General features: G+C 38.4%; 2 protein-coding genes across 3 annotated transcripts in view; one reads left to right on the top strand and one right to left on the bottom strand.

The window, feature by feature from the left end:
- AKR1D1 (aldo-keto reductase family 1 member D1) overlaps positions 1-7,790 on the top strand; it is a 36,833-nt gene extending 29,043 nt beyond the window's left edge. Inside the window, exons 6-9 of one of the 2 annotated variants that reach the window (XM_019750591.3) lie at positions 2,009-2,118; positions 2,848-3,013; positions 5,627-5,709; positions 7,490-7,790. In XM_019750591.3, coding sequence (XP_019606150.2) covers positions 2,009-2,118; positions 2,848-3,013; positions 5,627-5,709; positions 7,490-7,532 — 402 coding nt within the window. In that variant the 3' untranslated portion in view covers positions 7,533-7,790. The remainder of the gene's footprint in view (positions 1-2,008; positions 2,119-2,847; positions 3,014-5,626; positions 5,710-7,489) is intronic. The other variant, XM_074315318.2, reaches the window with a different exon arrangement.
- CREB3L2 (cAMP responsive element binding protein 3 like 2) overlaps positions 1-12,276 on the bottom strand; it is a 205,512-nt gene that overhangs the window by 157,921 nt on the left and 35,315 nt on the right. The window lies entirely within an intron of this gene.

The following is a 12,276-nucleotide window of genomic DNA, read 5'->3' as shown; positions in this document are numbered from 1 at the left end:
TTACCAAATAGTGCTGTAAAAGCCCCAGACACGTCAAGACACTAACAAGTTACATCAACTTTACATCGCAAGCAAGGAAAAGTAAAGACAGCGTGTCCATTGGTCCATTCACGGAAGACTGTCACCAGTCCCTAGCAAAAACAGGAAGGCAAGTGTGCTTAGATACTTGAAAACAAGAAAGTTCCAGGGCCTGATGACGTCAAGTCCCCATGACATTAGAAACCATCCCCACCCTCTGCCTTCAACTGAGCATCCAGTCCCAGCCTCCTCAATGAGGGTCATTCCCTGGCCTGAAATTACCCCCATCAAGCAGCCCGTCGGAAGTCCGGTCCACAACAGTCTACAGCATCAATCGTGATGTTCCCTAAGCCTGTGGCCCCGTACTCTATGTATGGGTATTGTTCTCATTCATTTAACAAATAGTCATCAAGCAGCTGCCGGACGCCAGGCACCTTGCTAGGTGCTGGGCATGAAGAAGTGACCAAAGACAGATTCTAGTCCTTGCTCTCATGGCAATAACTGTCTAGAGGGGAACACACATTAATCAAACCATCACAAAATTGTTACTTATAATTAGAAACTGAGATGAATGCTATGAAAAGAAGGAATGTGGTTCTCTGGGTTCACATGGACTTGGATCACATTAGGTTATCCACTCCCACCCTCACCCCCAGAATTTCCCTCACTGAGTGTCCCTTTAGTGATATGCCCTAGTATTTTTATCTAAGAACTATCTCTGCAAACATATATTATATTATGTTATATTATATTACATTATGTATTATACTAACTCAAAAGTTTTTGCTAAGTGCATGTTTCTAATATGTTGCCCAATGCAACTCTGTGAAGTCCCAAATTTGTTTAGTCACAGATTTGATATTCACAAACCTGTTTGTTCTGTTTTTAATTGTATTAGCCTTATTACGTATACCTTTTGCTACAAATCATACAAAATCCTTTTTCAAAGGGTCGGTTACAAAAATGTTCCATATACATATAAACACACACACACGCGCACATACACGTATGCATACATACATATATATACATATTTAATAGGCCAGAGACAGGTAACCTGATTAGAAAGGAGTCTTTGTGGGGAAAATTAAATGTGTTTTAAATAAGCAGGCAGGCATTAAACATAGAATTTATACTTAGTCTCTAAGCAGCGATGTGATAAATTATGTGTTTTGGAAAGACTGGTCTACCAATAATAAACAAGACTGAAAACAAAAAAGGGACTGAAAGTGGAGAGTAATGTTGGGAGTGGGCGAGGGTAAAGGAAAGAAATACTATGACCACTATGATTCCTCACTTATTTTAGTCTATGAGTATGTGCCACTTTTCAGAAGAAAAGAAAAGCATAGGTCAAAACTACCATAGTCTTTAAGAAGAAACTTGAGAAGAATTTTGTTGACACAAGTATTTTTAGTACAGGAATCGTGTCAGTAGGATACTGAAAATGAAAGCAGGCTTACATTTGGTGGTGTAAAGAAATCTCGGCCAAGAGGACAAAATTGATCTTTAAAAGTAGTGTTATACAGGCTCTACTTCTTGTGAAAATATTCTTAGCTGTTCGATAGCTAGGGACAGAGGTTCTTCTGTAACATGTCACTTCTACTTGTAACATGTCACTTCGAGTTACTAAAACCATAATCTGAGCCTTGAGACTGTTATGGAAACTGTATTTGCTAGAATGTCCGCTATAATAAATAACTGCGTCTCTTCACTTAAAGTTTTAAATTTTGATAGGTATACACAATTGAATTGTACCCCAGTTATTTCAGAATTAAGCCCCAGAGGGTGACCTCTCTAAGCTTGTGTTAATTAATCTCACCGGGATATAAACAATGGAAGTTTCCTTGTTAGGAAAAATATTTAGGATTTGTCTCATTATCCATAATACTTTTAAACGGACTTTATTGAAGGGCTTTTTTCAAACCATGTAAGATTGCATTCATCCACAAGGCCTTAATTTTGTGCTCTCCTCTCCAATACAACCACGTAGGTTGAGTGCCATCCGTATTTCACCCAGACAAAACTCCTGAAATTTTGCCAACAGCATGACATTGTCCTTGTTGCATATAGCCCTTTGGGGACCTCTAGGAATCCGATCTGGTGAGTAATGCTATATGTCTCTTCAGGAAATGTGTCCTTTGATATCAAATATGAGGCCGATGTGAATTTCTTGACTGGAATGACTCCATTTGTCTTGTGATCTTAAGAAAGTAACTTTACCTCTTCAAGTCATTCTCTCTACATACAAATTGAAGCTAATGAAACCTTCCTCATGTAGATGCTATAAGAATGGACTGTACTATGTGTATAAGATTATCTAACAGTGCCTGAAACAGAGGAAATGCTCCATAAATGTCAGGTGAGGTATTATTTGACAAAGAGTCTCCATGGTCATATTCTGAGATTTTAGAATTTCTTGATCTCTGTAGTCAATGGAGACATTGCCACTGTGATGTGTTCCCCAGACCAGAGTAGAAATCTTTCTGCTCTAACATGATTCCAAGAGCTGCGCCTCTGTTTCTTCCACTTCGGGCTTCCTGCTTCCCCCCTATGCCTACTTCTAACCCAGTTCTCTCTGTAAGATCCAGCAAAGAAGTATTATTTACCCTCTGAAAGAGGCAGTTCTCTACATTTGCCTCGCTTGGTCTTCCCATAATAAGAGCAACTCTTCATTGACGACTCTGCACTCAGAGACACTGGTTACAGGGGACCTGAAGTCTCCTGGTAGGTTACCAGGTGAACGGGAAGACAGAGGAGGAGAGTGCGTGATTAACTATTGGTTCTCATTGCTCAGCTGAAATGATGCATGCTTTGACTTTTGTTTCAAAGGGTGAATACATCTTCCCCACCCCTGTTAAAGGATGCCCTTCTAAACTCTCTGGGGAAGAAGTACAATAAGACAGCAGCTCAAGTTGTTCTGCGTTTCAACATCCAACGAGGCGTGGTTGTCATTCCTAAAAGCTTTAACCCTGAGAGGATCAAAGAAAACTTTCAGGTAAGAGAACTACCTTTGAAAATGGAAAAAGTATGTTGTTGTTGTTTTTTTAATTTAGAGAATTTTCTGTTCAGAGTAATAAGAAAATTGTAATGTCGTCGTATTTTATTTTATACCAACTCCCTGACCTATTCTGCCCATATCCAGATTTAATTTTAGCAGAATTTGAGGCAATTCCTAGTACTTCAGGGATTGCTTTGCTGCTTATACATTACAGGTATACCTCGGCGATATTGCGGGTTCAGTTCCAGACCACTGCAATAAAGCATATATCTCATAAGAAACGTATAAAGCAAGTCACACACAGTTTTTGCTTTCCCCGTGCACGTAAAAGTTATGTTTACACTATGCTGTAGTCTATTAAGTGTGCAATAGCATTATGTCTAAAAAATGTACATACCTTAATTTAAAAATACTTTATTGCTAAAAAAAAAAATGCTAACCACCATTTTGGCCCTCAGTGAATCATAATCCTTTTGCTGGTGGGGGGTCTTGCAATGTTGATGGGCTGCTGGCTAACCAGGGTGGTGGTTGCTGAAGGCTGGCTGGGGTGGCTGTAGCAATTTCTTAAAATAAGATAACAATGACGTTTGCCACATCAATTGATTTCTCTGTAGAGTGTGATGCTGTTGGATAGCATTTTACCCACAGTAGAACTTCTTCCAGAATTGGAGTTAATCCTCTCAAACCCTGTGGCTGCTTTATCAACTAAATTTATGTAATATTCTAAATCCTTTGTTGTCATTTCAACAGTCTTGACAGTATCCTTACCAGGAGTAAGTTCCACCTCAAGAAACCACTTTTCTTTGCTCATCCATAAGAAGCAACTTCTCTCTCCTAATTAATGCCCATCGACATACAAACATGCTATAACCTCCAATCTTAAAAAATAAAATCCAATCTAGACTCACTTTCCTCTCAGCTATTATCCATTTCTCTTTCCGTTTATAGCAAAGCCCTTAGAATTGTATTTTCACCGCCTCCAAGAACCTTTCCCCCACTCTCTCTTAAGCCCACTGAAACCAAGCCTTTACCCTGACCATCCACAGAAACAGCTCTTATCAAGGTCACCTGTGACCTCCACGTTGCTACACCCAATAATTTGTTCTCAGTTCTTGTCTCACTAGGTCTTTGAACAGCATTTCACAGTTAACACTCTCCTTCTTAAAACATTTACTGTAAGAGAAGCAGGTTTTGGGGGAAATATCAGGAGCTCAGTTTTGTAAAATGAGATCCTCATTCACTTAGGATAATTTGTGCCATGAAAAATAAAAGAGCACTGAAATCAATCCATATAATAAGAAAAACATCACATAGAAATAATGAAGGGGAAGAGAACTTGGAACTTTATCTTAAAATTGAAAGCAAAAATTATGAAAGTAGTTTTACTCGTTTTATATTTAACAAAATTTAGGTTATAATCACATATGTGCACTAAATCATAGAAGAGACACAGTGAAACAGTGTTGATTTTTTACAATACGCTTGACAAAATTACATAACAACATGACATCCTCTATTTCACAGTTTTTGCAAAGTGATCATAACGAATAATTTTGTTAAAATTTCAGAGGGCTTCATCTGAAGGAAATTCTTAATCCTTTTATTTTTTTTCAACTCATACTCTTTTGATATATCCACCAGAGTAAATGCTAACTGTGTCCGATTCTTATTTGAAAATGATTGTGCCTATAATCAGAGCAAACCTCCAGCATCCCTTTCATTAACTTCATGAAATCCTGCATCTTTAGCAAGATTTGCAACTTCACTTTGCTGTTAGGGGACATTGCATATGCACTGGAATCAGAAACTGACTCACCAACACTCAGAGGGCAAACAAAAAAGCAAAAAGGATGTTTGAGTAAGGATTCATTATAGGAGAGATTGATTCATTCATGACTCTTTTTACGGTATGCAAACTTTTGTTTCCTTACACAATCTCATAAATTCCAATAGTTGGATAATAAATAAGCAAAGAAAGCGTTCCCTAAAAAAAGTACTTGGAAACAACCAATGGGGGAATGATTAAACTGTTTGATGTGTATACTATGGATACAGTGGTTAAATGGATAAAGTCAGTGTATATATTCTGACAGAAAAGATCACGAAGACATATTCTGTGAATGAAAAAAAGACATTAAAAAATGATGAGAGAAATGATGAAGAGGATAAAACAAACAAATTAAAAGTTTCTTTAAAAAATACAGAAGCCAAACTAATTTAAAAAAAAATACAGAAGCCAATTTAGAAACTAGGGAATTTTTTTTAAGTGTACAAAGACCATAGCCCAGAATCAAAAGTTCAGCATCTTATCCAGAAATAAAAATCCTTCACTCTTGAAATTTCAGATGTCCTGCACATACGTTGTTTCAGGACATTTGGAATTTCTTGCAAGATGCCCCCAACAGAATTGTCTTAAAAACAAAGGGCAGAAGAGAATCACAGCTCTACCTGGGTGGGTGGCCCCCCAGCACTAGGCCAGCTCGTCTTACACATTTGCAGAACTGTTCATAAGTCTTTGAAGGGTTTCCACTGCGGGCCCCACTCCCTGGTCCCAAGCTTGACCCACCTTCTATCATTATAAATGTCTGTCTTTTGTTTCTGTTGTTTCAGGTCTTTGACTTTTCTCTCACTGAAGATGATATGAACAAGATTGAAGCCCTGAATAAAAATACCCGCTTCGTGGAACTGCTCATGTGAGTTTTGGGGATCATTCATCACATACTGCCCAGGGGTGTGGGAACTGTCAGGCGTCAACCAACAGGGCTCTCATGAACCGGGACCTCTGTCCACAGAAAGCCAAAGGGTCGGGTCAGTGGGCAGCATGTTCTGAGTATTAAACAAGTCTGGGTAAATTACATCCATTCTAGGAAGTCCCTGCCAATCTACATTTTTATTTAAAAGAATTCTAGCATTTATATGATAGGTGAAGGCATGGCAGGCTAAAGATCGTGAGGAGAATTAAGTCCTAGTGTACATACGTTAATACAATCCTGGCACAATTATTCAAACAACTCGTAGCTTTTCCTCCTAAAAATCCAAGCGATGTACAAATTAGAGCAAAGTTTTAAACAACAACAAAAAAAAAACAGTTCCTGGGAGAGAGGCATGAGAATGTAGTAGAAAGAGCACCAGATTGGGAGCCAAGAGCCTGAAATTGTAAACAAATGCTTGCCTATAAGATTTGGAACTTCTATTAATACTTCTATTAGCTGATCACCCACAAGCAAAATTCCTTACACTCCTTCTAAGTGTTACCAGATTCAGCTAATCAGTAAAGTACCCTTTACTCTCTAAATATTACAGGTCTTTTATAATAAACAGAGACAATATGTATGCACACACATATGTGTTTGTATATACACACGTATTTTTTCTTCTTAATCGTTCTTTGTTCATTTTTCCAGTTCTTCAGATCACCTGGATAGTCACCTTTCCTCAATCTTCTCTTTAAGTGAACATTTAGAAAATGCTCATTGAGATGGTTCATACAGTTTGGACACTTACCCTACTGGCCCCACTATTTTTCATGAGTCAGAAACTGCTCTGTGTTATTATCAAATGTCTGAATCCGTTTCTGAATTAATAAAATAGCTTCCTAATGTGAATTTTCCAGGGGAAAAAAGTTATCGACATCAAAAGGTACCACCTAGCCTTGAGAATGAAAGAGTAAACACAAACTCAGAACTAACAAAAACTTATAGGTTAATTAATAGCTCTTGAAGATAAATGACTTCTATTAGCAAATATCATTAAATTAAGAGAGTAAGATATAGTCAATCCACCAATGTACTGATTTTGATACAGTTAGTTGGTGACATTATCTGGTTTGATATTTGGCATAATTAATGCCTAATTTAGCAACACTGGAAAAATAACTCATCATACCAGGAAATAAATAGAAAAATCAGCAAGGAAAAACAAAAATTAGGCCCCACTGGTTTAAAAAAAAAAAAGTATTATTTAGGCATGCTGGGCCATGATTCTCTTCTGTTTTTCATCCAATTAATCCTTGACATTTGAGAGCCATGTTTTTGTTTGTTTTATATTTCAATTTAAAGCTCATAGTACTTGCAGAGATCTGACTCTTAGATATGTTCTATGACAGGTGTGTGTGCGTACGCGTGCAGATGGACACACATACACACACCCACTGCCGTCCTTTCAAAGGCTCTTTCGCCATTGTTATTTAAGAGATAGGTTATCACTGTCACCATAGCTGCAGAAGGTTACTTTGCCGGTCATCACCTTTCCAGAGCTCAAATTATCAACTCCACCTCACACACACACACACACACACACACTTAAACCCAGGTGCTGTCCAGGGCTTCAGAAAAAATGGGAGGAGGGTGGGTTAGAAACAGAGAGGGAGTAAGACCCAGGGAGTGGTCAGTGAAATTGTCAAAGGATGCTAGTAACATATACAGCTATGCGACTTCAGAGTGAAATTTTTCCCTTGGGGAATTGTTTTGGCAGGTGGTGTGATCATCCTGAATACCCGTTTCATGATGAATACTGACATCAGAGAACTCCTGAGCTGACTCCCACCCCTCAGCCCCCAGCCCGTGCCCATTGTGTGCCAGGACCTTTGGCTGGGTGCTTCCCCCACATGTGGAAACGAAAGGGGTTTTTACTATCCTCAGATGAAGTGGTGACAGTAACAGCCTTAACTTCTGTGTAATATAAGTAACTTTGGCTTAGCTATGTTGAAGAAAAAAATGTTTAAATCTGTAGAAATAATAGTTTGGAAATATTAAACACCACAGTGCTTAGCAAAGCCATGATTTGGTGGTTATTTCCAGCCAATGTGTGTTTGGTTAGCTTTCACCCAGCTTGAGGGATGGATAACTGCAGTTTCTCTCTTGCATGCTTGAAAGGGCCTGAGCTGCGACATAACTGGGGATCCACACTTACACAGTCACTCTAGGCCCCATTCATTATACGACCACCATTATGTGAAATGGCTTGAGACTATCAAGATACACAAATAAAATCCTGTATCATAAAATGGTCCAAAGATAACTATTTTAAAAGAAAGCATCTTAAAAGGAGGCTTTAGGAAATATATTGAAAAAAGAAACTTTATAAAATTATTCTACCTAAGACTTTAAAAGTGTTATTGGGATAATTATGTGAATTTCGAGAAAGCAAGTTCAAAAGAACCCTGGTACTTTAACTGTATGTAAATTTTTTAAGTGAATAAGATTATTAGAATTCTGCAATAGAGATGTACCTATTTTCAGTTCGACTAAAGCAATATATTTTATTCATTCACATGAAGTCACTCCCACAAGCCAAGAGAGTTCTTCAAAAACTGTGTTCGTCCAAGATCAATTGCTTACAGATGATCTTCAATGACCTGAAAACATTTACTTCTGAGTGATCTCTACTCATTATTTCCACCAATTCCAATAGTAATCCTTACAATGCTGTCTTCTGGAAAATATTTTGTTCAAAAAAATGAATAAAATAGAATGATTTTTTCCAATATATGGTGATGGAAGGAGAACTGACTCTGGGTGGTGAACACACAATGCCATATATAGATGATGTATTACAGAATTGTGCACCTGAAATCTATGTAACTTTACTAATGATTGTCACCCCAATAAACTTTAATTTAAAAAATCTATGTAACTGAAATCTATGTAACTTTACTAATCATTGTCACCCCAATAAACTTTAATTAAAAAAATAATAACAATAATGATTGGCTCCACCACATGGATCTCCATTGTGTTGCTGGATGGGGGAGGGGGGGCTGGAATTCAATTCCATGAAAAGACCTTTGATCAAGTTCCTATTGTACATTTAGCACTGGGAAGAGAGGGAAGAAAAAGGGGTACCGTAGTGAAAGGACAGAAACATGAGTCCTGATCTCTGTCGTCAAACCACTTCAAAGTATTTAGAAAGGGCTGATGTGGAGAAGGGACCACACCCATCAAACCATTTTTAAAAACACAGGCATTGGAAGAGTCCCACCATATGTCAGGGAAAATATATATATATACCAGGGGTGCCAAGAAATGTGTATACACGTAACTTGTATTCATGTTTTGTTATCGGTATATATTATTACAATTATAATGTCGTTTTTCCCTTTGTTAAAATGTATATACATTTTTTTTGGCACCGTGTGTGTGTGTGTGTGTGTGTGTGTGTGTGTGTGTTTCTAAAGATTAGAAGAGGGGAATTCTCTCTTAGTCATAACAGAGATGTTGGAGACAGAAAACAAGGTTAGGAAAGAGTAACAGTCTAATGTGAGCTTCTGCACGTCACTTCTCCCTCCACTCTCACCCTTCTCAAGCTTCCCATCTATTTTTGGATGAACTGTATCCCCCCCAAATTCATATGTTCAAGACCTAGCCCCCAGTACCTCAGAAAGTGATCTTAATTGGAAATAAGGTCATAGCAGATGTAAATACTTAAGATAAGGTCATACTGGAAGAGGGTGGACCCTAATATACTATGACTAGTATCTTTATAGAAAGGGAAAAGTGGACACAGACAGGCACACAGGAAGAACGTCATGTATAGACAGAAGCAGAGATCAGAGGGATGCTTTTACAAGCAAAGGAGCGTCAAAGATTTACAGCAAACTACCAGAAGCTCAGAAAGAGACATGGACCAGATTCTCCCTCACAGCCCTCAGAAGGAACCAACTCTGCCAACATCTGAATCTTGGGCTTCTGGCCTCCAGACTGTGAGATAATAAATTTCTGTTGTGTAAGTCACCAGTTTGTGGCACTTTATTACAGCAGCCCTAGCAAATGAATACGCCATCCCTCAGTTAAGATTTTCAGCCTCTCCAACTGAGGTCAACACTAAAAATGGCCTTCCTTAGTCAAAGCTTTGCTGAGTTCAGGCATTGAGCACCAATCATTTCGACTTACCTGAGGGCTTTTGCAATCCCAGAGATATTTATTCACCCAAATCAATCTCCTTTCTAATCAGAGGCCTCTGATCTGCTATGGAGTAAGTTACATTAATAGTGACGTAACCTGCCTGGAAAAGGAGAGGAGGCCAAAAGCATGTCATACTCACTGATCCATGGAAAACATATGAACAGGAGCAGTGAGAACTGCCTGCCCCGCCTGCAGAATGTTTCTACATCCACCTGTCCCTGACTGTTCTCCCAGAGGACCTCCCTCAGGCACTTTCTTCCACAGGTAAGGACACTGAGGGCATCCAGAGAGGCCATGAGAGGGACACAGGCAATGATCCCATGTCTGCAGCCTTCAGCACTTGGAGATGTGTACACTTTATGACCACAGTTGTGGGAAGTAACAAAGGTTGAGCAAAATCATATTTCCCAGGCTTGGTATTTCTCTGGACCTCCCTAAAACTTTCAGGCCTCTACTGGTGACTTCGAGTCCTGACCATTGTAGACTAGTAATTAAATCTGGGTGTCTTGTGGGGTCCTGGTCCTTGAATGTGAACGCTCCCCGAATCTGAACTATAGACTTCCTGTTTCTACTTCCAGATACCAAATCCCCAAGTTCTCACTTCTCTTGGCTGGAGCACGGGGTCCGGAAAGGCTAGGTAATCACTTTGAATCATAATCTCCTTCTGGGCACTAGTATTTTCGCTAGTTTAAGAGCTGAGATGCAGAGTATGGAGGGGTGAGGGGGTAACAGAGGTCCTGGCAAAAACACATGGACCTTTGCACACTCCTCCTTAAGTCTGGCTATTGGTAAATCTTCCTTCAAAGGCTATGAGGCATCTTTAGGAGCAGTATTTAGGGCCCCGTAATCCTGTCCTGGGGTGGTCAGGACAAGATAAAGTTGCCAGAAGACTAGGAGCTGGGCAGACCTCATTTTTAAGTCCTGCTGAGGGAAGACTGGCCTTAGCAGGACACCATGAAAATCACTGAACATGTTTTATTTTAACTGTGCTACCATTTGATAATATACTATTAAGCATTTTGTACTGATATTTATATATGACTATTCTATAGTTTCCTTTATATGTGCTCTTTAATTAGTTTCTATTATCAAAGTGAGCTCATTCCATTATTAAAAAGAGAGAGCAAGGTTTTCTTTCACTCTCTCCACTCTAGAATAAATTAAATTAAATTTAAATGATTTGTTCCGTAAAATGTTAGTAGAATTTACCTGAAATTTTCATCTCTGTCAACAGGAAACCTGTACACTTTCTATTTCATCTAGGATCAATTTTTGCAAATTTATCTTCTTCTTGAAATTTATCGATGTTATACAGTTTATCAATTGCAAATATATTTGCTCATTTAGTCAGCAAATTTTCTTTGTGTGCCACTCTGCGAGGCTGTATCCTAAGCAGTTGGGATATTTCACTAAATAACAACAACAAAAAAAAAAAAACCCTGGGCTCTCATACACACTTGTATTCCTGATTCCTTTAATTTTCCTGAACCTCCGGTTATTTACCCCATTCATTCTTATTTTTTATGTCTATTTATTGTTTTTCCTACTAATTAATTAGTGGTTTATCTACTTATTTTTTATTGTTTCTGGATTTCTTACAGCAAATTTCCCAAAGGAAAAGAAAATTCATTAATTAGTTCTGCTGTTCTTCTGTTACCTAATTCATTAATATCTTGGTGGTTTTTTTTTACTGATCTCATCTATTTTTCTTAGTTTGTACATAGAATTCTAACTTCTTAGGTTGAATGCCTATTCCATTTACTTTTGTTTTTCTTTTTCTTGTTTAGTAATACAAATATTGAATATAATGAATTTTCTTCTGAGCACTGTTTTAGTTAAGATTTCATAAATCAGTTTTGTTATTTTCGAGACATTCTCAATTTTGGTTTTGCTTTCCACTTTGGCTAATAATTGTTTACAAGAGTTCCTGTCTTATTTTAATTTCTAATGTTAGAGCTTTTCCCCTAGCTTTTATATTCTGCTTTTAACCCTCTGAGCTCAGACAGTATCAATTAATTAAGATAGGTATGGGAAAACAGGAAGGAGCTTGGGGCTAGCCGTTTGGCTCCAGCTTAAGCTTCCACAACATCTGCAAAGGCTGTGATAGCAAGTTTAACCACATCTTCCTCCACCCCAATAGACGAAGCTGACTGCAATGGAAAATTCCCCAGCAGACGAAAGCAATTTACATCCTGGTTAGAAAATATAAAATCCCAACACATCTTCTCATTGGTGCAGCCGTCTACCCTAGACTCTGCCCCCAGCAACTCCTCTGCCGGTGCTTCCCTTCTTAAATTTTCTAACTTTTATTCCTTTGTGCCTTGTGAATACTTTCACAACCCACGAGCGAGCGACCAC

Source organism: Rhinolophus sinicus, chromosome 8, assembly GCF_057876585.1.
Source record: "Rhinolophus sinicus isolate RSI-liver-muscle chromosome 8, RSI-T2T, whole genome shotgun sequence".
Lineage (NCBI taxonomy): Eukaryota > Metazoa > Chordata > Mammalia > Chiroptera > Rhinolophidae > Rhinolophus > Rhinolophus sinicus.
The sequence above is the reverse complement of the archived record's forward strand: the minus strand, read 5'-3'. Positions and strand labels throughout refer to the sequence as shown.